This window comes from Rhinolophus sinicus, chromosome 8 (genome assembly GCF_057876585.1).
Source record: "Rhinolophus sinicus isolate RSI-liver-muscle chromosome 8, RSI-T2T, whole genome shotgun sequence".
Taxonomy (NCBI): Eukaryota; Metazoa; Chordata; class Mammalia; order Chiroptera; family Rhinolophidae; genus Rhinolophus; species Rhinolophus sinicus.
The window spans coordinates 1899740-1926117 of NC_142508.1; the positions used below are offsets into that span (position 1 = coordinate 1899740).

General features: G+C 49.7%; 2 protein-coding genes across 4 annotated transcripts in view; one reads left to right on the plus strand and one right to left on the minus strand.

Annotated features, from left to right (window-relative positions):
* On the minus strand, window positions 1-26287 carry HTR5A (5-hydroxytryptamine receptor 5A). 2 transcript variants are annotated; one of them, XM_019742477.3, is made up of 3 exons: window positions 25706-25791; window positions 6617-7740; window positions 1-1654 (listed from the first exon to the last, which is right to left on the minus strand). In XM_019742477.3, the coding sequence occupies exons 2-3, from the start codon at window positions 7355-7357 to the stop codon at window positions 1322-1324; spliced, it is 1074 nt and encodes a 357-aa protein (XP_019598036.3). In that variant the 5' UTR covers window positions 7358-7740; window positions 25706-25791; the 3' UTR covers window positions 1-1321. The 2 variants fall into 2 exon arrangements, with proteins under 2 accessions (XP_019598036.3, XP_088655891.1); XM_088799765.1 differs by lacking the exon at window positions 6617-7740 and having other exon boundaries at window positions 25706-26287.
* PAXIP1 (PAX interacting protein 1) overlaps window positions 26195-26378 on the plus strand; it is a 33232-nt gene continuing 33048 nt past the window's right edge. The window contains exon 1 of one of the 2 annotated variants that reach the window (XM_074315062.2): window positions 26195-26333. Coding sequence is in view for 1 of the 2 variants with exons in the window: in XM_074315061.2 (XP_074171162.2) it covers window positions 26253-26333 (81 nt within the window). In the remaining variant the exon portion in view is untranslated. The remainder of the gene's footprint in view (window positions 26334-26378) is intronic. The other variant, XM_074315061.2, reaches the window with a different exon arrangement.

Sequence of the window (26378 nt, forward strand, 5' to 3'; positions counted from 1 at the left end):
TTTTGAAATCTTGATCGACATAATTTATTACATACAAAAGGATACATATAGGTAATCATCTGTATTATAATGATTCAAAGATTATTATGATACCTAATTTTTGAATTCATGCTTTCAAGGTATTGGGGACATAGCAGAACCAGAGACGGCTCTACTGCCCAAGGTCCTTTTAAAGTTTTGTACAGTTGCCTGGGTTTTATATCATCATATAAACCCTACATCGTCACTTAGCTGTGTTGCCTCACTAGTTAGGTGTCAATTTGTAGAGGACTGAGGCCACAGTTCGTCACATGTCCACCTTTCTCCTTAGTTACCAGTGTTGGTCTCCTAGCAGGCATTCACATGCCAATGAAAAATAGCAATTAGCAAGTTAATCCATTGTCCTCTGAACATGCACGTTTGGTGAATGTGACTTCCTAGTCCTCCGTTCTGAAACTATATTTGAGAAGCCGGAAGCTTCATGACAATTGTTTTGCTCTAATCTTATGATCCAAGGATACACATTTGAATCAAGTCCATACAAATGAAACCACAGCAAATAAGCTGGTTTGACAGATTCTACGAAACTAGTCAATTTTTTTTCCCTATGGTTTGTGAACAGTTGTTTCAAAATGGAAGGAGGTATTTGATTTGACCTTTAGCTCCTTTGCCAAGTTGATGGGCTACCAATTAGAACATTTGGCTCGTGTGTGTGTGTGTGTGTGTGTGTGTGTGTGTGTTTACCACAAACAAAACCACAGAGCCAGTATTCATTGGTCTTACAGATGCAGCTATATACTGTAATATGTTTAGAGAACAGGTTTTGTGGCCAAATACTGTGACGTACATGATAAACATTAGAGTAAACTTACCACGACCTATACAACAGAGTATTTGACATGGGGATTCTTGGAATAATTGGAATCATGGTTTCCTACTTCCCAGGTGTCCCCGTTACAACTTCTTATGTACTTTTGGAAATTCATTGCAACCTGCCCATATTGTTGCGTGTCCTCCCTCTCGTCTGCCTTGTCTGCCTTCTCACGTACGAGGACGATAACCCTCTGGCGTGGATCCTGGAGAGGAAAGGGCGCTGTCTGGGCCAAGTCCGCGGCTGGTCGGCGAAGGGAGAAACAGCAGATAAATCCGGCCGTGCCCCCCAGTCTGCTCCTGGAGACCCACGTTCCTGCCGAGGAGGGAGGGAGTGACACTCTCTTCCTTGTGAAGATGACCCTGGAGAACGCGAGGGTCTCTCTTCCAGGCAGTGCTGGGGGGACACGCGTGGGACTGGGAATTGCACTGAGTTGTGGTAACAGCTCCTTCCTCCCCCGAGCCCTCAGACTCAGTGTTGCCTAGAAAAGAAGTTCTTGAAGGCGCTGTTGTAGTTCTTGTTGAAAGCCGTGTAGATGAGGGGGTTGAAGAAAGAGTTGGAGTAACCCAGCCACAGGAAGATGCTCTTCCAGAGGGTGGGGAGGTCGCAGGCGCAGAGGGGGCTGACGAGCTCCGTGGTGAAGAAGGGGGTCCAGCAGAGCACGAACACCCCGATCAGGATGCCCACCATCAGGGCGGCTTTCTGGTCCTTCTGCTCCCTCCAGGTGTCCCCTTCTGTCTGGAAGGTGACAGTGGCGTGGCGGGCCGTGAACGCCGTCTGGGGCTGCTGAGCAGAGGCCTTCAGCTGGAAAAGGTAAGCAGGAGCTTCATGAAGAGGCACCGTCCCTGTCCTGACCTCCAAGAGGAATTGTCTATGGCCCAGGTGACAGCCCTGTGAGCAGAGGTGCACCCGTCTGGTTGGCATGAGTGTTGCTAAACGGCCGTTCCCCCCACTACTCTAGGGCCACAGCTCCTTCTGCCTAAAATTTCAGTCGTCTGAAAAGGAAACAAGCAAATTGACTTGTGATACATTTTTAAAAAGACTTAAAAACAGAGGAAAGAATTTCTTTTAAAAAAATCAATTATGCCAGAGGGTGAAAGAAGCTAACGAAAGACACATTTGTGGCTACATAGGAAATATTAAAAGGCGTGAGGGAAAGTAAATTTTATGTAGTAGAAAAATTCAAGCAGTGAAAATCTTTAATGACCTTCAAGGCCGTGTGTGGCTGGTACGTCCAGATCATTATCAGAAGAATACCTCACCTCTTCAGTTTCTGTAACACGCCTAGAAATGCAGCAGGTGGGACCTGCTTCCAGGTAAAAGGTACCCGCTCTGACACGTGATCAGATCAGCTGCTCTGTATGTGAGAATACCCACACTGCATACAACTCAAGACATTACTAAAGAAATAGCAACAGTCCTTACGGAGAAAAGACACGACCGTCAGAAATATTAAGTGGAGTAGAATGCATGAGAATGCACATTTATTCTCCCTCTGTTATCACGAATCTGCCTTTTTGTACAAAGATGCAAATTCTGGGCCATGTTCTAGATGGATTAATACGACCACATGGCACCTATCAAAGAAACATTGCCTACGTCGTCCACCTCTTCCCTCAGTGATCAAGGAGTGGCCTCTTTGCCTCAGGGAAATTACGGGCATCAATTAAATTAGTCAACACATCTTTCGAACTTACATTAGGCCTTAAAGCTGTGTGTTACTATACGTAGTGATTCCTGAGTGGGAACCAAAACCACCTGGCGTTTTTCCACTGGTTGATTAATTGTGACTCATTTCCACTTCCTCCTTCTCCAATCACACCTCTGGTTGCAGACTTATAATGCAGCGCTGTATTCTCCTCGCCACGGGAACAAATCTCACGATTGTTGTTTCCGTAATGGAAGAAGTGTCTTCGCCCCACACAGAACTTGGAGACTCTAGTACCAAATCCTAACTTACTACGGTTTGGGGATTATATTAAAAATAAAAGGGACAATACCGGATTTGATCTATAGTAAGGAGTTCAGGCTCTCTCCTAAACTCCAATTTTTTAACGGAAAGCCAACTTGTTGAACAACTCAGTGTGGCCCTGGCTGCAGCACATAAAATTGGTAAAATAGAAGACAGGCTTATCCAGGAATAATTAGCATGTTTTAGAATCATTCACTTCTTTAACTTGCTGTAAAAACATCTCCAGGCGTTCTTTAAAAATGAACCAGTGTGAATCACTCAGTGCCTTGCTGCTGTCTGAACAGCTCCTGAACTGAGGCTCTTCAGAGAAAGTCCAGAAGCACAAGCATGGATGTTGCCTTGTCAAACCAAGAACTTTGGAAGAAGCAGATGGCCCCATGAGAAGGCGACTGACTGGGCAGCACCGGGAGCCGGCATCCCCACAGCTTCCCTGAGGTTGGTCACACTTCTTGCACAGACCCTGGGTTCTTTGTCCTGTGTTGAAATCAGGCTTTTGAATGTCAATCCAGAACCAGGATTTGTGGTTCAGTGGGACCTGTATTTAGGGCCTTCCGAGGACTAACTCTCCAACACCCGCCTTACAAAGAGCACAGAGAGATGAAGCTCTTTCAGGGAGGGTCCCTTAGGATAGTAACTGTCCGTAGCGGGGTAGACAACTTGAGGTCTTCATGGAAAGAAAAAGAAAAAATGGGTGACAGTAAATTATACAGCCTAAGCTCTCGGGGCACAACAAGCCAGTTTCAGTATCTCAACCCAAGGAGTCCTGGCTACTGGATTTTCCTTTGGCCAATGTGTGTGTGTGTGGGGGGGCTACCCCATAGCTAACACGCCATGCTGCCCTGCCTTCACACTACGGAGGAGGTAAAAGCATCTCTTTTTAAGCCAAAAGAAAAGGCCACCTCACTGTCTCAGGGAATGTTTGGGACTTGCTTTCCTGAACAGCACAGGAAAATCCTGAGTCCTGACTTGCAGACCTTCCAGACTCTCCTTACCATGCTTCTAGTTATGCTGGTCTGACTCCGACATGTTCAAGGTCTGTGGCCCACAGCCTTGTGCTTCCACACAGCACCGTCCTGACCAATGATTTCAAATCCTGTGGGTCGAGGGGCAATCTGAACGTCAGCGCTCCACACAGGAAACCTCGTCTTCAAGGAGAAACAGCGATGGTGGACATCGGGCCCGTCCTCGGTGGTGTCTCTTGAAGCTTTGGCGGAGTGAGGACAAAGAGTGAGCTCCGGAGGTGAGTGTCCGCACAGCCTCAGGGCAAGACTGAGAGTTCTGTGGCCCAGACCAGTCTGAAACTGACGCTGCCAACCAAGGACCATTCCCCTCGATGGCCTCGCTTTTGCAGGCCAACCTGTCAGAGTCACCCCTCACTTCTGAAAGCCAGGCAACCAGGGATGGACTCACTCCAATCAGCTCCCAGCGGGAGGAACAACCAACCAACACAGCTGCTCATAAGGTGATGGAATCCGCTTACACGTCAGAAAGCCCACCAATCCCTGAACTCCACACGTCCCCAAAATACCACTTAGGGCAAGCCCCCCGCTCTGCTCAGAGAGAGAGTGCCCACAGGCATAGCTCTCCCATAGCCCCGTAAGCAATACGCTCTGCTGTCTTTTCAGTCTAGATCTTTAGCAGTGATTGCATCACCCTTGGGCAAGGGCGAGGCCTGGCTCTCTCATGGTGCCAGTTCCCACCTCAGTGTCTGACGTGGGTTAGGCTTTCAGTGCACATTTGAAGAAAACTCAGCAGATGAAGACACAGGGAAGAAGTGTTGTGTTTCCCTAGGTAACACAGCCAATTGGTGGTAAAACTGTGTTCGGAAGCTGTGGCCCCTGCTACCACGGAGAAATCAGGAGACCTGGTTAGCATTGAACCCTTCACGGTAACGTGAGGACGGAGGCATGCTGTGCAGATGCTGGCACCACTTAGAGACCTTGCAAAGCCAAGGGACTCATTTTTGAAAGTTTTCCGGCAGAGAAAGAGAAGAGGTGAACCAGTGCTGTAATATATACAAAAGCACAAAGATGTTGCCATGATTTGCCTCTGCTGTCCCTGAAGGATGCAGTGGGAGACCTTCCCTCTCGTGGTAAGCCCTCAGAGACAGACTGGTACCTGCTTTTCCCTTTCGAGGTGTTTGGTACTAACTGGAGACTGTGTTTACCTGGGTTGGCATCTGGCAGAAGAGGGTCCGTGTAAGAAGGGCCCTTGATGACATCCGCCCTCTTGTTCCTGACCTGGAATCCGGGCAGGAGGTCACACACACACGAGCTCCCAGCGGTCTGGGATCTAAAAGTCAGGGTTTCCCGAATCTGGCACTACTGGCGTTTTGGTCTGAACTATTCTTTTTTGTTGGGAGCTGCCCTGTGCTCTGTGCAAAGTTTAGCAGCACCCTCTACGCACTGGATGCCGCTAGCGCCCTCCCACCAAGTCTTGATAATCAGAAAAGTCTGCAGACATTCCCAATGTCCCCTGGGGGGGGGGTTGCAAAATCACCCCGGGTTGAGACTCTTCTAGATTAAAGGACAGGTACCTCTGACCCTCTTTTCCTTTTTTCTCCCAGAATGACGCTCTTCCCTCCCTCGCCCACCTATACCTCTGGTTGCTCTGAGCGTGATTGACTGATTATCAGTGGAATTCGCTCCTGACAAGCAGAGTACGGAGGTCACTGCTTCATAGACGAAAGTCTTCACGGGAAAGGTAATGTCTTCCTCATTCTTTTCCCCCCTTGCACCAAATCCACGCTGTGTGCTCAGTATGCTTAACTGAATTTACCTTGATGTCCCCCAGCCAACAGAAGATGGGGGCTGTGGAGATTTCTGATCTCAGTTAAATGTGTGACTTAGGTTCAAGGGACCATTCCTGGCAGTGCGTTTGGGGGGAGCAGCCCGCATCCAATGGGTCCAGTTCTCATACAGCTCCCGCATCTTGAACCACGGGGTCAGATTATTAAGAGTTAACAACAGGCAGGAAAGTGTGGCTGGAGAGGAGATGAAAAAAGAGCCCTCACTCTCGCTGTACCAGTTGTCATGCAGTAAATGCCGCTTGGAAAGAGCCGGGGGACTGCCTGCCTTAGATTTTTAATTTCCTCCTGAAGCTTTGCTCGTGTTCAGGAAGCAAACAAGTGGCCCTCAGCTGCACATGCCAGCACGTCGCCCAAGGCAGTGGGAGCATACAGCTAACGCAGGCTCTGAGACGGCTGTAAACAGCACCTTTAATCACACATCAGGAAGGGCGGGTGCTGCAGAGTGGCAGTCAGTCATCCAGGAGGTACCATAGTTTGCAAAATTAGTTGCTTTAATTTGCAAAGAAAAAAAAAAAAAACAGACTGCATTGAAACCCTCACACGCATTGCCTGACGCGTGGTAGTCTTCCTGCCAAGTCAGATACCATCTGTCCCTTCCCTCTGCTGGAACACCCCACTCTAAGTGCGGAAGCTGCACCACCGTCTAGTGCAGCCCCAGACACCGACTTCTTCAGACGGTCTAAATTTGAGAGCCACATGGGGCCCTGCAGAATCACGTAGTCCACACCCCTCGTTGCACATTTAAGGACGTCATCTGTCAGAGGTGGTAAAGGACCGTGTTAGCTCTGCGGGGCTGAGCCTGGCACAGCACAGTCAGCCTCTGAAGCTTTCTCTTGCTCTTCCAGTCAACCCCCTTCCCTTCTCCTCGCCCCCCAAGCCCCCAAAACCTTAAACATCCTGAAGTTCCACTTTCTACAAACGTGAGGAGAGGTGTACTGGGGGTAAAGCCTGTGCAGGTGTTTCTAAGGATGATGGTAACACCCACCTCCACAGCTTGCGGCTCGGGGGAGACGCGGTTGGTCTTGCGGGAGCCCACGCGGAACCTGGCGGCCTTGTAGATCTTCCAGTACACGAAGAGCACCACGCAGAGCGGCAGGTAGAAGGCGCCCACGGTGGAGAACACGGTGTAGGAGGGCTCCCGGCTCACCTGGCACTGCTCGCTGCCCTCGGAGTAGGTTTCGCCCCAGGCGAAGAGCAGCGGGGCCAGCGCGATGACCGCGGACAGCGCCCAGGTGAGCGCGATCATGACGTTGGAGACGCGCTTGCGGGCTCGCAGCGTGTATTCCAGGTGGCGGGTGATGGACCAGTAGCGGTCCAGCGCGATGGCCGTCACGTTCCAGATGCTGGCCGTGCAGCACAGCACGTCGCATGCGACCCACAGCTGGCACAGCCGCCGGCCCAGCTGCCAGCGGCGCCCGGACAACTCATGCACCAGGCTCAGTGGCATGACCAGGGCGGCCACCAGCACGTCCGAGATGGCCATGGACGCCACCAGGTTGTGCGGGACGCGGTGGAAGGTGCGCACGCGGAGAATGGTCGCCAGCACCAGCAGGTTCCAGGCAAACGTCGCCGCCACCAGACATCCCAGCAAGGTCAGAACAAGCACACCGAAGACAGAGAGCAGGGGCGAGTTGGGGCGCGGGTCTTCTGCGCCGAGGCTGCGGTTGGTCTCCAAAGGGGAGGGGCTGGAGCCGGAAAAGGAGGTTTGGTTCCCAGGCAAATCCATCTCGGGGTCGGGAGAACGCGCCAGGGCGCGTGCGGAAGGGGCGTTCAGGGGAACTTATGGGAGCCACTCCGGATGTTTGTAACCTCTGGCCGGTGGCGCGGTTTGAGGGGAGAGCCTGCGAAACCCGCCCCAACCTCCTGCCCATGAGCATCTGGGGGAGCTGGTCTGGCGAAGAGGAGGGCGTTGGGCTGCAAGCCGCGGCAGGTCCGAAGCCCTCAGAGGCTGGGAAAGCAGAGCCGAGGGGCTGCGTCTCTCAGCCGGGCCCCCCCAAGGCTGCAACATGCCCGGGGGTCTTCACCTCGGCGGAGACAGCAGGCTGGTCGCCCAGAGCCGAGCATTTCCCGAGGCGGGGAGGAGCTGGGCGCCCCGGGGAGTGTGAGCGCCTGGAGAGAAACGGGTGCGTCAGAGCAGGAGTTCTCGCCGCGTGGCCTCCCCATCCGCCCCTCTCCAGGGTGCGGGCTGCAGCCTCAGCTGCGCGCTTCCTGGGACCTGCCTGCTGCTCCTCCCCGCCGCCTCCGCACCCAGTGTGGGGCCGCAGCTCCAGAGGGGGAACCCTGGCGCGCCCACCCAGACCGCCCTCATCAGACTGGGGTCCAGCGTGCGTACGGCGTCAGCTGATAGTCGCCTGTCCCCGCCTCCGGCCGGAGCGCAGAGCGCGGCGCTCTCCGTGGTGCTACCGCCTCTTCCCGCCCGAGCGCGTCGCTACGTGTGGTGCTGTCCATGGTCCTGTCGCTTCTGCCTGAGCTGAGGTCCCCGTGGGGAACAAGTCTACCAAGGAACTTTTCTTGCCACCCCCACCCACGTTCTCCTAGAGGCGGTTTGGATGCCTGGAGCAAGTCCTCAGGCGCTTGCCTTTGGTACATGTGTTCCAAGTGTAGGGTCTAAGACGATATCGCTGGCCTTTCTTCTCCGGCAGGTTTCAGTCCTTCATAGTCTCCTTCTTACACAACCCCCAGCGCTCCCCTTAAAAGGATTTTTACCTTTAAGGAGAAAAGATAAGATAGCAGATACTGCTGGTCCTAGAGACGGCTGAGGTGTTGGAGCCAAAACGCTGAATCCATTTTCCATTTCCTCGGAATCACAGAGAAGATGCGTAGACTCTTCAGTGGGTTTACTAAATTTGCTTCCAGTGAAGGAAAAAGCTGGATATGAGTTGTCACAAAAGCTCCATCTCACTTAAAAAAAGGGGGAGGGTCATTTAACTCCTTCCCCGCACACATCCCATCACCATATACACACCCACCACCATTGAGAGAATATCAAAAGCTCCTACCTGGTTATGATTTAAAGCACTTCACAAATAGAAACCCGATAGAGCAGGATAAAATAAATTGGAACGAGGAAAATGCGATGACCTTAAGCAATTTGGAAGTGCCTCCAATGGGTGTTGTGAAATCCTGTACACTCACGAGTGGTTGGCTACAGATTTGGTGAGAAGCCTTTCAGCTATTTGAAAACGAGAAAAAAATATTTTCTTACAAGACTCGGTTTCTAAAGGAGTAAAAAGAACACACTGAGAAGAGAGAAAGTCCTGCACTGGGACCCAGACGAGAGGACACTCAGGAAATGATAAAGAGACTATTATTCGTTAAATGAAAGTTTACTCACTGAGCTGCATCACCAAATATCCCTTAGAAACAGCAGGTGGTGCAGGGCTACTATGTGTGGCTCCTGCCAAGGGGAAGGCTTGTGTTTACTTAGAGCACATCATCCTCTTGGCGTCATGGAGCCTACGGGAATGAGATGTAAACTACGCAACCTCGTCTTTGAAAACAGTGCTCTGAGCAGCTCTGCAGGGGTCCACGGGCTGGAGGGATGGGTGAGCTGAGGCCTTGAGGTTGGTCGCTCTCAATACAGACCCTCAAAGGTACACGGGCTTGCGACTATGATCCCTACCAGCCCTGCAAGGGGCAGCTGTCTGTACTGGTAGTTAAGTGAGCAGCTGTCTAACAAGGGAATGAGCCAGGGACCACGGAAGATACTGTGTGAAAATGGGAGTGTCATAAAGTTAAGAACTAAGGAGGGTGCCCTAACAAAGAAGAGACCCAATGGAGCAGTTCCAGAAGAACCAAAATCTGTTGAGAAAGTTTGGTGTATCGCATATAGACACAAAGGGAAAAAATCAGAACCTTCCAGCTGTGTCTCTTACAGCATGGCCATAATTTTATCTTAAAAAATGTAAACAAGTTTAAAATTCCCATGTGCCATAAAGCATCTCTGAAATGCCAGCTTTGAGGAATGCAGTTTCTTGGTTTACCCCTTATGGGCTGAACTGTGTCCCCCAACTCCGTTGAAATCCACATATTGAAGCCTGCACCCCCAGTACCCCAGAATGTGGTTGTATTTGGAGACAAGGCCTTCACAGAGATGACAGCAGTAAAATCAAGTGAGTTGAACTAACAGTTTTTTTTTTTAATGAAAAACCATTTTTACTTGAAAGAACTACCGACAGATAAACTATCATTAGCCAGCCTTAGGTATTTGGCAGATATTTTCTCAAGATAAATAAAGTGAGTCTTCACCTCAAGGAAAACAGCTGACAGTATTTGTTGCCCATAATAAAATTTGAGCTTTCAAGTGAAAACTGGAATTTTGGAAAACTCGTATCTGCTGCTGTGAACTTGACAGCTTCCCCATACTTGAAGACCTTTCCGATGAGATTGGTGGTGATGATAACACGTTAGTTTTTGATATTGTGTAATGAAATGTGTCAACATTTGGAAGATCTAGATAATTCAGTGAGCCGATATTATTGAAGTGACCACGGCATTGTGCTACAGAATCGCAGAGGGAGAAAAGATCTGTTTCAAAAGCAAAACATGCCCATGGATTTTAACTCAACAGAGCACAAAAAGTGCATGATTTGATTTAAGATTCCACATGGCAACAAAACCCTGGAGAAACTACCACTTACTGAGTTTGATGTGCCATCACAGGCAAATGTCCATAATTACCTGAAAAGACTATTGAAATACTCCTCCACTTGTCAGATATGTATTTCTGTGAGGCTGGATTTTCTTCATAAACTTAAACCAAATATAAAATATCACAACAGATAGAAGAAACAGATATGAGATTCCAGCTGTCTTGAAGAGATTTGCAAAAATGCCACTCAACAATTTTTTGAAAATAGTTATTTTTCATAAAGACATCACTTATGTAAACATTGATGGGTTGATTCTTTTATTCTTAATGGATTAATACAGAAATGTTTTAAATTTCTCCATTTAATTTATATTCCAGTATACATACATGGACAACACCCACGTAAACAAAATCTCGTTGGGATACTCAATAATTTTGAAGATTGCAAAGGAGTCCTGAGACCAAAATGTTTAAAAACAGTTGCAGAGCTTCATCGGAACACCACACTAGGCTATTGTGTCATTGCAGAGTGTTCATAGAACTGGATGAGCCAATTTGCTAGAGTCCTTGGTAATATCCAGATGCTCCAAAGGGTGGGAAATAAATCCTACAAAGATTCAGTGCCTCCGTGGTCTGCGGCATGACAGGACATTCCTTCCAATGTAAAAGAAAAATTATTGCACTGGGGACTGCCCGCCCCTAAAAGGAAGCATAATGCTTGGTAGTTATTTCAAACGCCGTAGGCAGCATATCCCACACTCGAGAACACTGCTCTGATCCATATATTTGGTGACATGAAAAGGCTGGCAGCTTGGTTGGGGCTCAGAGCAGGAAAGAGTCCTGGTTTCAGGGAAGGCTGCCCTTCTGCTTGGCACTTGGCAGACCTCGTGGTATTAGATGTGCCTGTAAAGGGAAAAGACTCCGTATAGATTTCATGGCGAACACCTGTGGAAGTCACAGCAAAGACTCATGGGTTCTGGCACAAAGCCGTGCCACCTGCACAGAGAGCAACGCGCCGTGGAAAAGCAGCATGTGACGTGCTGGGGCTGCAGTGCCAGTGGTACGTGCGAGCCTGACACGTAGGTGGTGAAGGGAGCTACACTGCCACCATCTGGATTCCTGAGGCCCACCCACGACATTGGCTCTCGTGGGTAGAAGCAAATCCCCAGCAGCAAACTAGCATCCAACGGAGGTAGCCCACAGCAGGCCGGGAGCAAGGCGGATGCACAGCAGGTAGCCTGGACCACCATCCCTTAGTTCACAGCTGTGGCTGCATGAAGAGCTGACAGAGACAAGAAAAGCTGGGGGTGCCCCGCGGATGGATCCACCCGGTGTGTTGGTGCAAGCCAGAGCAAAGCTGCATTGTGGTCCCCGCTCTGGGGGGGCCTAGAGGGGCAGGCCCTGGGTGGTCATCACCCATGGGCGGTAAGAGAAATGGCCCAAAATCAGGCAAAATAAAGGCCCATGAGCAGTGTCTTCAAGGCTGAAGGTGGAAGACTGGGAAGAAGGAGGTCTGGGAAGGAGGCGTGTGGATGAAGGGCATATGCATAAAATATCTTTAAAAAAAAAATCACTTTTCGTGTCCTCAGGGAACATCCACATCGAATAGGAGACGTGACACAAGGGCTCAGCCAGCGGGTGACAGTGGCCTGTGTCACGGCCGCTGTAGAGCGGGACAGCAGTTGCGTGTGGTCGGGGCAGCACAGGTTCCCTCTCATTTGCTCCATGTCTCTAGCTTGATGGTGAGGACTTAGTAACATGCAAAGCTGGTGCAAAAACAGGGGAATGAGCGATCCAATACACTGCTGATAGTAATGAGAGCTGCTGGTGGAAATAAAATAAATTTTGGAGAGGAAGTAATCTAGCAGGATCGATTACAGTTAACACTGTGCCCGTTCTGGGATCCAGCAATCCTCTGAGGACGGGAACTCGAGCTGACAGAAACAGAAGGGCCCGGGCTTCCCTGCAGCACAGAGCTGTTGGTGGCAGTGTTGTTTGTGGAGGCGGAAAACTAGAGATATTCCTGTGAGTGGGCACACAGGTTACGGTTCCTTAGTTATGGAAGAGCCAGGATACGGAATATATGTGTGTTTTTGAGTTAGAGAGATGCATACTGACGTGGGGGTACGACACGATCCATTAAGTGGACTAGCGTATAACACATTTTTAAAATAAGAAGGGACAGAGATTTCACGGTTACGTTCTGCACATCTGTGTAAGTAGAGACCCTTGTTTGTTGTTGTTGCCTCAAGAATCCATTTCCCTTTCCTAAGAGAAAACATCACTTACTGAGGGGTAATTGGCCTCCTCCACTGTGGATACTTCAGGGAACAAGAAAGTGAGACTCCAGTCTCACTACACACGTGCAGACTCAAGCCTCTCCTACCCCGTGGTACAATGCAAGGATTGCCCTTGACCCTGCAGTGACTTTGAACCCTGAGAGAAAGGTGCGGCTGTGGAAGGAATGGCTGTATTTTATGTGCCACGGTGGCTCGGCGCTGCCTGGATGCAGCGGGACCCACCCCCATAACCTACGGAGAGCTGGCTTTATTCCCGCCCATTTCCACACCTGCATCTCTGGTCTTGCATTTTATGGCTCGATTCCACTACGGCAGCATTTGAAATCTCCACGCCTTACAGCCTTTTCTGACTCACAGGCCACCTCCTTTGTGGTCACTTGGGATTCAGGCTAAGACGGAGTTTGGACTTGATAAAAAGCATACGCTTATTCAAAAGCTTTTTGGGAGACCCAATAAACAGACACTGAATCTATAAGGGAGAGAGGAATAACTGATAGGTTCCTGAGGGTGTAGGCAGATGGGATGAGAGTTAAAGCTTTAGAGTCTTCTAGAAGGACAGTTTCTCTGTTGCACCTGGAGGGGAGGCCAGGAAGGGCATGTGCAGGTGAGATTCTGTACCACAGGTCCTGAACCTGGGTTTAATCAGAGAATCAGAGCAACCAGAAGATACAGAAGGTGTTTATTATGGCGACCAAACCTTATACAGTGGGGGAGCTGATGAAATAGTCTAGCGGAGACTGTTGTTTCTGCGTCTGGGGCTGGTGTCTGAAGTCTGAAGGGTGAGCAGTGAGGAAGGGCAGGCGGCAGTGGAGTGGGGGAGGCAGGGATAGTTGGGAACAGACGCGGCTCAGCTGGACGTGCCTCCGCTCCTCGCTGCAGGGTGGCCTCAAGGACACACGGCAGGACTTCCACACGCCCCTGGCCCAGGAGGGGGAGAAGCTGCAGGAGGACCCAGCAGGTGCTGGGAGAGCTGTGGGCCCAGCCACCGCCGTGCTGGCGATCCAGCCGACAAGCGAGGGTGTGCGTGAGCTGGAACAGTGCCCTGTGCCCATGCCAGACCCTGGGGCATAAAAAGAAAATGCCTGCAGCAAATATTCTTGTGACCTGTGCTAACCCCAAACGATGTAGGAAAGAGAATTCTGGGAAATGCAGTTCCTGCTTAGCTAAACGACAAAACACAGTCCAGCGCAGTTCACCTCGTGCCGACTTGGCAGACGGAGACACCGCGTTCAATCACACTAAACTTCCAGGGAAAGACAGCAGCAAACGGGCTTCCAGCATCTCAGAACAGACCCATTTTCCTTCATGCCACTGAAAACATGCTCATCTTCTCCCCAGAAATGACTACAAGGACACTTTACTTAACTTTAGATGATAATGATTCCCTTCTAATCGAGTCACATCTCACCTTTGATCTCCTGGAAACTAGACACTGAGATACGAGGTTAATGACTACACATCTCAGGTTAGGTAGCTGGAGGATGGCAGGGAAAGAGGGAAAAAGCTGTGGATGAAAGAGGGGCCACAGCTTAAACCTGACAAGCTCAGGACACTGAAAATAACCACCCGGGATGGCGTAAGCATAAAAATTCCTAACTAAGGTGGGCCATGGCGGGAAGTCACAGCTTTAGCCTGAAGCTTCCTTGACCAAGGTCAGTCTTTACCTTAACTGAGCCTGTCTATTGTCTTTTTGCATCCAGGTTAACATGCCCTTGGAATGTCAGTGCTCCCTTTTCCCAGACCAGAGCAGGAAACTATAGAATCCCTCATTATTACTTGTGTCACCTGACTACCTTCTCTATGTGCGGTAAAAAGGGAACTATTAACTATCCTGTACCCACCTATGCAGAAGAAGTACCTGTCGCTCCAATTTATTTATATCTAATCCCAGAGATATCCCTGTTCTGCTTTCTCCCACCCCCTCATCAACCTCCATGGATTTCATGTAACCCTCCTCCTGTGATTTTACGTGTAAAATACGCTCCAAACCACCATTTTGCGGAGCATTTTCTGAATCTGTTGAGATTTTTGCTTCTCGGCAATTGTCGTCAGTCTGGCTCAAATAAAATCTTATAAGCTTTCTCTTAGGCTGGATGCCTTTTCGTCGACACAGCTAACACATACACAGAAATATTCACGTCAAAATAAGGACGAAATACACGTAGCTGTTAGTCTTGTTTCTGCAACTGGCCACGTGGTTACAGCTGGAATCCACAAGTACTTCCTTCCACTATTCATTCCGTAATTCCTTTGTCCTTAGCAAGCACTTTGGTAAGTCATGGGTTGTAGTTTTCCACTGGCTTTGATCACGGGGCGGGAGTACCAAGCATCCCCTGCATTTCAGATAGAAAAATGGAGCTGTAAGCAGCAGGGGGCCCAAAATTATCACTGGATGGAATCAGAAAAAAAACAGGTCTGGGAATTTGATGCAAGATAATAGAGGCCCGTAAGGAAACGTGGTAAGGGGCAGTGCAAATAAGCAAGAATTTTTTTCTTTTTTGCCAATAAAAATGATTATCATAACAAAATATTTTATTATTATGAACCAAATCATTACTGCAAGATGCGAGGTGAAAACAGTCCTGTATCCACATCAAATTCTCACGATTTAAACCTTCTGTTAGTGCGTTTTACTTTACCAACTCCAACTTCCCCAAGTCTCCTACCTTACCACTAAAGAAATGAAAAGGATGCATAATACTGAGTCCGGCAAGACTGCAGAGAAGACCAGAAAGAGAGCAAGGGGGGAAAAGCTGGGAAGAAAGTACAGAGAAAGGGAGAAAAGGGAAATCTTGGCACGGATCCGCTCACGTCCCTGACAAAGCCTCTCACTTTTATTTGCGGCTTTGAATCATCACGTAGCACTAAGAAGCCTGGCATTAATAACTTTATATCTGAAAACACCTCGTTCAGGATATAAGCAACTGTTCCTGGGACGGGTTCCAGGCAAGGACTGCCCAGGATAACATACTGTGGGAAACTGGCAAACCTCGACGGGCGGGTTTTCATGTATGCTCGTCTCCAATGAGTATGTAAATACCTCTGCTAAAGAAAGTCCAGGTAAGCTTTTCTCCAATTCTCATGAACATGCTGTAGGTCGATGGAGCGAAACGTGTGAATTCCGAAGCCTAAAGGAGAAGTTCAGTTTCCGTGATGTTACTACGTACGCGTCCTGCGACACAGTGAACGGAATATGGAACTCGATACTGTCCAGCTGCCACTCCTCGATTTTTTTTAATGCTTCTGTGAAGCTTCTCAATGCTGCTGCATGTAGGCAAACAGACTGAGGAAATGCTCCCACTTGGAAACCTGTCAGAATTGTCCAGAACACCATGAAATCATTTAATCCCGGAAACGGGTGCCTGGGCAAAGTGTTCCAAAAGTAAGTGGCTTCGGCGCTCACTGAGGTTGCTCTGTGCTTTTCCAAGTCTTGTTTTCCTTCCTCTCCACAGACATGGAGCAGACTCTTGCTTCTGCGCCAATGAGTGAGTAACCCACGAGCGACATGAACGTGTAGCCTTCACATTCCCCACCGGTAAGCCTCGTACCTCTGCCCTTGTCTTTCTAAGGGGCAGGGTTTTTCAGTTAAGAAAATGAACTGCTTTATACCGAGGAAGGAATTACCTGTGAACCCTACTCAGGAAATGAGAGTTTATAGTGTTAGAATGTCCATGCAGTTGTTGTTTTTTCATAAACAGCGAGTGACCCTCTTTTAGGTTTACAGCCCCTCAATTTGTTCTAAGCTTAAAGCTCAAAACTCTTGTTCGTGTTAGAAGGCCAAAATAAAAGGGGTTCTAACTCATGTAAGGAACCACACACCTAATTTTGAGACCATTTCCTGCTGTGAACAAATGTTCATAAAAAAGGATATTGCATGTTGAAATGCCTGCCTTTTTCTCAGAGTAAAAATGGTTTTATTAATGTCTTGGGAAAATGTCCCTAAAATCCCTATATTTACCTTACTAGACACTCGTTTTAAGTTCGTTTAGATTAGCACCGGGCATTGTTTCCACGACTGCCACCCCACAACAGGCACTGGTGTTTGATACACTATGAACACATTTCACTAAGACTTTATTCATTTTCACCTGCGCCGTGCTAACGAGCCTCAAATTAAACAGCTCCATCAAGGCCCGGCAGCTGGCATTTTGCCCCACTGAGCATCACAAACTGAGAAATGATTATTTGGGGAGCCTTCATAATTATACTCGATGAAAACGTTGGCAGCCAGGAGATACATATTTTCCAAGAGTTGAGAGAAAATTTAATGAAAGTGCCACAAATATATTACTTAGGATGATTGTTTGCACTTAATATGAGGCCTTTTCCTCTCTGGATTTCACAGTCTGGACTAATTAATTAGCCCTAATTCCCCCATCCCCCTGATGGTCAAGCGTTTAGACAGACCTCCTGAGATGGGAGCTATCACAGCGAAGTAGAAAGGGGGCCGACGGGGCTCAGGAGACCGAGAGTCAGCTAACACCTGTTGGGGGGATGTCTCGGCTGCTTCCACTTGCAAGTCGGGGAGCATGGAGGCGCCAGGCAGCAAACCAGGGACCACAGGCTACACCTGGCCCGCTGCCTGTGCGTGGAAACCGAGTTCTGCTGGAACACAGCTCTGCTTTTCGGGGTCCGAGTTGCCATTATGCGGTGGCTGCTGTCATGCTGCAGTGGCAGGTGAGAAGTCAAAGCTGAGACTTTCGGGGCTGTGACGCCTGAAATCTTTTCTATCTGGCTCTTTGCTTACCTGCGCCTAACTTCTCTGAACCTGTCCCCCCATCTGTAAAGTGAAACGCCAGAGTCAATGTAACAGCAACTTCACCGAAGAGGTAAGGTTTACCTTTGCACAGGGATGACCGTTTGGAGGGTGCCTTAACCCTGAGGAGGAAATTCCCCAGCACTGATGCTCCATCACTCAAAATGCAGCCACGGGCTCCTCAGATAGTCATTCCTCCATCATCCACGTGACATCGGGCAGCACACGGACAGCGGGGGACACACGCTGAGGAAAACAAGGCCTGTTTCCATTAGTAGTGGAGGGATCCCCTGGCCGTGGGTGTGAAATGGCCAAGCATTTGAAAAGAAAGGCTTCCTGGTATTTTAAATGTTAAGTCTTGAGAGGAAGGCAAACTCCCACACTGTAGGTTCCCTCCAGCCCTGTTTGCCCTCCTTGCTCCACGAAAGGTGTCACGGATGCATCACACCAGCCACTGTACCGGGCTGAGATGAACTCTCTCACACTTGGCTGACTCACGCCAAAGAGCATCCAGTTACATAGTGTATTTATAATCATACATGGAATGGACCAAGGACATCGACCTGAAGGCATCAGAGAGGCTTCATGCAATGGGCACGTGGACATGGCCACCGGCATGTGAGTGGAGAGCGTCATCTCAGACGGAGGGACTCACAGTCTGTCTGAAGCCATGGAGGTGAGAAGGTCCTTGACGTGTCTGAAGAAAGTCAAGTATCCAGTTTGGTGGGAGGAGAGCATGAGTGAGGGGAGTGGCAGGAGAAAAGCCGGGCACTCCGTCGGGTTCTGGGCCTTACAGGTGTGGTGTGTGGCCGAGAGAAAGAGGGGTCGTGGACATGACAGACGGCAGGACAATTGGGCTGAACTTCGCTCCGAAAGCAGTGAGAGCTTCTGGAAGTCTGGGGACCAGGGCAGTAAGCATTGTCTGGCTCGTACTTTCCTGAGGACTGTGGAACTGACAGTTGTACTTTGCCTGCTATAAACCGAACGGGAGCCGATACTCTCCAAATGGAATCAAGTGGAAGACCAGCTTCTTCTGTCGCAGTTTCAGCCCATACTGATAGGCGTTCATAATATAACAGGCAGACTCTATGAGGAGTGCAGGTGGTTATTGTTTCTTCACATATAACTTTTCCCTGAGTGTCTTCCGTTTCTCTGCGTGTGTCCCCCACGGCTCCTCCCGCATCACCTCCCTCTGGGTGGGGTCTATTCGGAGCCCTGCCACGGGCCACGGTCATCCCAGGCCCAGGCCGTGTTATCCTCAGACCCCTCTCGACTCACCTCCTCAGAGACCCCCAAGGAAATGCTGCCTGAATCCCACCCCAGTGCCCGTGGTATCGCCCCGCTTTGAATTCCTTTACCTGCGCTACGCATGTGTCAGTCACTGCGCTGCTTACAGGCTGGACTCAGGCACTTCATGGGTGTGTCTCGACCGCGAGGCAAGACCTGTTTGCCGTGAAGCTAAGAGCTCAATAAACGTCCGTCCAACTAAAGTGAATCTCCTGTGATCAGACCACTTCGTTTCACTAAGTACGTTCAGTTTGGGTTTAACATCGTACCACCATCCAAGCTTTGCTCACGTCGCCTCTCAGAGGTTCCTGCTGGGCCATAGCAGTGCTGTGGCCAAGTGGCGATGCACAGACAGGAAAGGTGACAGCTGTGTCCTGTAGCTGTCAGTCTCCCCCCTGCAGAGGACTGATTGTCAAATTGCATTGGAAGGAACTTCAAGGAGGGGAAAGAGACAAATTTAGCCATTTGGTAGATACAGCCTCCTTTTTGTTCTCTGAAAGGTAATCATTCAATCTTGTCTGTTATCACCACATTAAAATAACTATCCACAAGTTGTTTATATACGTTTGTTTATGGAGCTTTCCAGAGAGATTTGTTGAATATGGGTTATTGGCTTCACATGGAAAGGACTAATGTTCTTAAAAAGCAATCGGGTGTTTATCGTAGGCCTGCAATGGACGTGCTGGATACCTTCCGTTCATCTTTCTCCCACCCTCAGACCTCTACCCCACCTGCCACCTCGTCAGTCCCAGGCCGCTGACCTGACTGCATTATGTAAAGAGACTCCCTTACACTCTGGCTTTCAATTGGATGCGTGAACAGGGAATCCCAGCAGAAAGCTGGAGGGGGGAGAGGCGGGGGTTAGGGAGTTTATCTCCCACGTTCCTGCTCAGGTTGCCCTGAGCTGTTCTCTGCAGCTCCCCCGCTTCCAGCTGCTGGTCATCTCTCCTCCCTCTCGTCCCTCTGGACCTGGGCTGCTTCACCATCATTGCACCCGGCCGGCACCTTTGTGAGTAGTATCCCTTCACACGTCAGCTTTCTCAGATGGTCCTGCTCTGACCGCGCGGCTTCAGTTGCCACCCTCACACTGTGGCCATGAAAACCTGATCAGAACCTTTCTTTAAAATAAAATATTACGTCTGCCCTCAAAGAACTAGCAGCTATGTGGACACACAGGCCTAATACTGGGGGCATTAACCCTAAATGCAGCAGAGCCCTAGAGGGGAGGTCCCTGTTTGCCGCATATGGAGATTCTGGAGTCCCAGCTGTTGAATTTGAGGCCAGAATAATCCCGCAGCTGTGGGAATAAGAGAAAAACAGCTTGCTCGCTACTTCAAGTGTAGGGCTTGGTGACAGGCTGGCTATGGGATCAACTGTGGATTCCTTTACGGCCTCTGAAGTGTGTGGAAATAACGTCATCATTAGGAAGCGTACTGACCTTTCCTGCAAAGCATCAGGCAGCGTTCGCACACAAGGAACCGGAACGGTTGGTTCCAGTTATGCGCTCACATTTGGGGGAAGAAGTTGTGCCCTGTCAGCTTCTGCGAGCGCTTTACGCCGCCCTGCTCAGGTGGCTGCACTTGCTGTCAGTGCTCACCAGGTACTGGAAGCTCATCCTGAAGCAAGAGCCCTGCAGTTTGGGAGGTTCCCTCCACCCCAGGGCTACTCACCTTCCTGCAGGGGGATCAAGTGTCCATCAAAGGTCTCTTTGGCAAAATGATTTTTGGTGCTGGCTTTAGGAATCCGTATTAGCTCCCCTCCCAGTGGATCCACAGACGGGCCCTGGCTGGTGCCCGGGCCTTGTCAATTGCACTTACTGTGAGAAAAGTGTACAAAGAATGGACAGTCCGGGAACTTCCCTGGGACACCTGCTTAGATATTTTTAAGCTTAGGAACTCCATCCCCGGGGCACTGAGTGTCACAATCTTGTTCTTCATGGTTGTTACTCTGAGACTTTTCCTAGAGGGCGGAAATGTATATCCAGAGATGACGTGGACAGGCACGACAGTTGAGGATCGTACAGAGATGTGGGCTTCTTTGCACACTATAGCCTTACTTTTCTCTCAGGCAGTTCACCAACTAATGAACAAAGACCTTACGGTAGAACCTGGTTCTGTACTCAGCACACTGAGAAGATTCTAAGCCTTGCCCACCCCTAGCTTCCTGAGCTGCTACAATTTAGGTCTATTTCCATCTCTGAGATGTTGTGAGTCAATCTCACTTCTCTTCTAGAATACACTGAGCGTGAGAACACAGGTCCGGAGAACTTAGTGCCTTCTCGTGATCACGGTTACTAGCAGAACTTGCATTAAATCCATCGTTTTGGACGTACTCTAATTCCCTTTTTTTAAAAAAAAAAATAAAAGGAACAAAGTTCAATTTCACATATTATTGAATTAAAAAAAAAAGTAAATGGTCTAATATTTATGGTATGGAAAATATAACTTTGCGTAGGTTGAAAATATCCCCGGTTTGTATCTTTGTAGCTAATATGTATTTCTCTTTTGGAGTTGGTGGAACACAAAGAGATGGTTGTTCGATCTAAATTCAGAACTTCCTGATTTTAATGTCTTGTGTCAGTTTTAATTTTCTGATTTAATTAGTTTCCTAATTAGAAGGGTTAAATTAATTAACCTCATTATTTACTATATATTTAATGATTTCTCCTCTATAGGGAGTTACTTAATTTCCAATAATTGGAAAGCTTATGACAAGAGGGAATATTGCCAAGTTGTACACTTGCTGCTTTATGTTCAGTGGCAGGAATAGGGCAGATAGAAGGGAGTTTCAGGTGAGACACCAGATACATGCGAAGGCTGTTTCCCCCTTGTTTTAATACATGGCGCCTATACAAAGTTGGGTTGGGCTCTAATAATTTTTATCAAATGAGGACGCAATGTGTATATCTTTTACGGAAAGTTAAGATATCCTAGAGCACAGGAACTTATAATAAGTAGCCCTACCACACGATCTGAGTTATAGACAATAAAATAATCACAAAGCATTGAATAATGCTAAGTAATTCTAACGAAAAGTTTTTCTGAAATTATCACCTAGTATAAACAGCTTAATAAAATATTCAGTTTTTCCGCAGACTTGTCCATGGACTAAACAGATGGCATTTGGGGAAGACATAGTAAAATCATCAGCCTAATATCTGTATGGCTTGTGGAAATCAAATAGGCCTTGTTCCTTCATGTGTATATATGTAACCCCACTCTTCTCCCTCCCCTCCCAGCTTGCTGCTGGGGTTCCCTGTTCACTGCACCCAGTTGAAAGCCAGAGTACAAGGGAGTCTCTTTATATAATGCAGTCAGGTCAGCGGCCTGGGGCTGACGAGGTAAAGGATGGAGGACAGGTCTGAGGGTGGGAGAAAGACGAACAGAAGATTGGATCCAGCATGTCCATTACAGGCCTACAGTAAACACCTCACTGCTTCTTTTTTAATTGGGGAATATTGGGGCCCATCAGCTCCAAGTCATTGTCCTTCAACCTAGTTGTGGAGGGCGCAGCTCAGCTCCAAGTCCAGTCGCTGTTTTCAATCTTTAGTTGCAGGAGGCGCCGCCCACCATCCCACGTGGGAATTGAACCAGCAACCTTGGTGTTGAGAGCTCGCGCTCTAACCAACTGAGCCATCGGCCGCCCCAACAGCTCATTGGTTTTTAAGACACTATTAGTCCTTTCCATGTTAAGCCAATAACCCCAAATTCAACAAATGTCTATGGAGTAGATATGTGCAAGCGTGATTTTTTTGAAATTACGAATTTTTTGTGTTACATTGAATTCTCTAATCTTTTGTAGAAGACTTTGTTTTGAAAACTAAAAATGGCAGAAATTGGCAAGATACCATTCATCCCATTGCCTTGATACACAGGAAGACTACATTTCCCAGCCTCCCTTGCAGTTTAGGTTGAGGTCATGAGACTAGGTTCTGGCCAATGGAAGCGGCTGGACGTGGAAGTGTGCTGCTCTTCCTAGGCCTGGCCATCGGACCTCCTGCCTGGTATTCTCCTTGCGTTCTCCCCATCGGTATAATGGAAGCAAATGACTCTCAGCAAAGCTACATACATGATGACAAAAGCCCTCAGTGCCCATTCAGAGGAAAGCTGTGTGAGCAAGTCACCAAGCTGTGTGCAAGAGACTTTCAGGGTTTTAATCCAATTAAGTGTAGTTTGTTACCTCACCTTGCACCAGCTTTCTCAACAGCAGCAGTAGTGATATTTTGCACAGGGTCATCTCTGTTGTGGGGGCGGCCTGTACATTGTAGGATGTTTAGCAGTTTCCTGGCCTCTACCACTAGATGCCAGCAGTACCCTCTCCCTTCCAGTTTTGACAACCGAAAATGTCTCCTGATAGTGCCAAATGACCCTTGGGGGACAAAACAGCGCACAGTTGAGAACCACCAATCTAAGCCCGGACTGTGTGCCAAGCTCTGTGCTCAGTGATGGGGGACGGGCATGGGACAACGCTTCTGACTTAGAGCATCGAACAGTATAATTCTACATTTATACATGCATTATACATGGATGCTTATTTTAAGATGACTGCTTCATTGCAGCATTGTAATTGTTACTAATAAATTGGAAACAATAAACATGCAACAATACAGAATTAAGGTACATTAAAAATGGAGTATTATGTATCCATTGAATGATGTAGATCTATTATTTACTGACATGGGAGGACATTCTTGGTTTGTTTTTGCAGCAGCAACAGAAGGTTATGTGTGGTGTAACTTTTCTAAATGAAAAAATGTAGTTGTGTGGGACAGTTATAGGATTTTAATAATGTTGCTTCTGGAGATAAATTTGGAGGAATTTACGGTTTTTATTTGTTTTCTAGTTTTTCTGCACTGACCAGCGTAGATGACTATTGGTGGCAACTTTGCCCTGTGGGTCAGTTGACTGAATCGGTCCCATAAAGAGACAGCCTTGAAGTTCTCAGGTGCTCCTGGGATACAGCTCTGGACTGTGTGTGCGTCTCACTGAAGCATTCCCTTTCGAGAAAAGATTAAACGTTGCAGTCTATAAACGCAAACTAAAGGTTCACTAAACATTGATAACATCTTACTCGAAAGGGGTTTGTGACTAACTGAACTGAACATAATATGAGAAGACTGAGATTGCTGTATACAATCGAGATGCGTTTTTAAAGTCATTTGTAAATACTTACCTAAATAACTGCCTCTAATTCCCACCAGCAGGTACAATTTGAGTTAAATATTCCCAATTCTATTTTTGCTTTTTCTAATGTCACACTTTTTTCCTAGCGTTAGATTACCTAATTTTGCAAAATAGAAAATTAGAAATGTATTACCCTGTTTATCAAATTAGCATTAAACAGGTTTATTCTCTGAAGGTTGAGTATTAACAAAATGATCATGCTTTGAACTGAGGTGCGAGGTGTGAAAATATTACTGCTCAGCCTGTCAGATTTGGGTAGTAGATGCATCAAAGTTAAAGAAATGCAAAGATTTTGTTGAACGAACTGATACTGTTATTACCCTAAGCTGGGTCATCTTCTAAGTGCCACCAAAATCAGTAAGAAATATCTGTTTACTCATGAATAATACATAGCAGTCTCAAAGTGGTGTTTCTATAACTTTGTGAATGGGCGTCTTATAGAAACGGACCTGTGCTGAAGATCATTTTTAAGTTTTGGTGCTAATTTTTTAAAAACTGAATTGCCATCTTGAAGACTCTGGTAAACGGGTTATTCATGTTATCAGACGTAGGTTTGCACACTTTCTCTGAACAGCCGTTTAGCGCGAAAACCGCTACTCTCGCGACATGGCGGTGGCCATGTTTGTTTACCTTGAGTACCCCGCTCGCGAAATGGTGGCAGCCATATTTATCGTGAGAACACCCCTCTTGTGCGTGGCAGCCATGTTTGTTTACTTCGATTAACCTCTCGTGCCATAGTGGCGGCCATATTTATCGCGAGAACACCCCTTGCGCGACATGGCGGTAGCCATATTTGTTTACTTCCAGTAACTTCTCGTGCCATGGTGGCGGCCATATTTATCGCGAGAACAACCCTTGCGCGACATGGCGGTAGCCATATTTGTTTACTTCGAGTAACTTCTCGTGCCATGGTGGCGGCCATGTTTATCGCGAGAACATCCCTGTTGCGCGCGGCAGCCATGTTTGTTTACTTCGATTAACCTCTCGTGCCATAGTGGCGGCCATATTTATCGCGAGAACACCCCTTGCGCGACATGGCGGTAGCCATATTTGTTTACTTCGATTAACCTCTCGTGCCATGGTGGTGGCCATGTTTATCGCGAGAACACCCCTCTTGCGCGCGACATGGGCGCCCACCATCTTTGTTTATCACAAACACTCCTCTCGCGTCACGGTGGCGGCCATGTTTGTCGCGATAACACCCCCCCTCGCGACATGGTGGATCCCATTACATCCTGATCCATGAACCAATCCCATCAACTTCTATTTTCAGAACTTCTGATTAGACTGAAAATGATACAACAAAAGCCAACTCAAAATGCCTCAAAAATGAATTGTTTGTGTGACGGCGCCACAATAACTTTAAAGAGATTCCTCTTTTTTTAAAACCGATTTTACTAACATTCACTTCAGAATGGCTTTCTGCCCGGCAGGCAGCGGCAGCAGCGGGCAAAGGCTCGGGCACGAGGGGCGGGAACTGCGGCCCGATCCGTCCTGTTCCCTCCCAGGCCCCAGACCAACTCCCCGCCGCCCGGGACCAGGCACCGGTGCGGCCGCCCAGGCCGGCGGAGGCCTTGCCGTGCGACCGGCGACAGAGGCCGCGCAGGCCGCCTGCACCGCGCCCCGGCCCTTCTCCCGCTTGGTGCTGCGGGCGCCCCGGAGACGAGCCGGGAAGGCGCCGGGAGGCCCGGGGAGCAGGGAGCAGGGCGGGCGGGTGACATCAGGCGGGACGACGTCACCGCCCCGTCGTCGGGGGCTCAGCAGGGAGGCGAGCGGCGCCCACGCACACGGTCCAGGCCCAGGCAGGCGTGGGGCTCGGGGTGGCGGGCAGAGACCCGCCGGCCGGGGCGGGGACCGGGCGCCTCTGCAGCCTGCGGCGCTCGCCCCACGCGCCCGGCGCCCCCGCCCTCAGCCGGGACGCGTCCCTCGGCCTCGGCCGCGGGGTCTGAGCCGTTACCTCGCGTCCGATCGGGCAGCCGCCGGCGACGCCCGCTCCTCCGCGCGCGAGACCCGGGCCGAGTCCGCTCCCGCAGCCATCGCCGCCGCCCGCCGGCGCCCCGCCCCCTCGCCGCGCGCAGGCGCCGAGCCCGCGGCCGGCCTGCTGGGGGCGGGGCCTCGCGCTCCCGTCTTCACCGGGACCGGCCCACTCGGACCCCACGAGGGGGAGGCGCGTTTCCCCGCGGCCCCGGGGCCCACTCGCGAGGGGGCGGTGGCCGCGGGCCCCGTGTGTCCGGAGCGGGCCCGGCGGTGCCCGTCGTCCCGGGGCCCCCGGCCGCCGCGGAGGCGCCGGGAGGTGTGGGCGGGCGGCCCGGCCCTCGGCGCCCCCCCTCGGCGGCCGCGCGCGATGGTGCGTCCCGCAGGGCGCGCTGGGCTCCCGCGCTCGGGCCTCCCTGCGCGGGCGGGGCGCCGGGGACAGGGCCCGACGCGCTGCTCCCGGCCGAGGACGCGCGGGCTGCGCCGCTGGGGACCGGGCCCCGCGGGCCGGGGCGGGAGCCGCGGCGACCATGTCGGAGCCGGCGCCCAAGGTCCCCGAGGACATGTTCCGGGAGGTCAAGTTCTACGCGGTGGGCGACATGGACCCGCAGGTACGGCGCCGCCTCTGCGGCCGCTCCCGCCGCCCCGCTCCCGCT

What these genes read in the sequence shown, in the direction of transcription:
- HTR5A (XM_019742477.3), bottom strand. Translation starts at nt 7,357, where the DNA reads ATGGATTTGCCTGGGAACCAAACCTCCTTTTCCGGCTCCAGCCCCTCC. An exon ending in CCGAGCCGCAAGCTGTGGAG is followed by an intron (nt 1,655 to 6,616) that starts GTGGGTGTTACC and finishes TACCTTTTCCAG; the next exon opens with CTGAAGGCCTCTGCTCAGCA.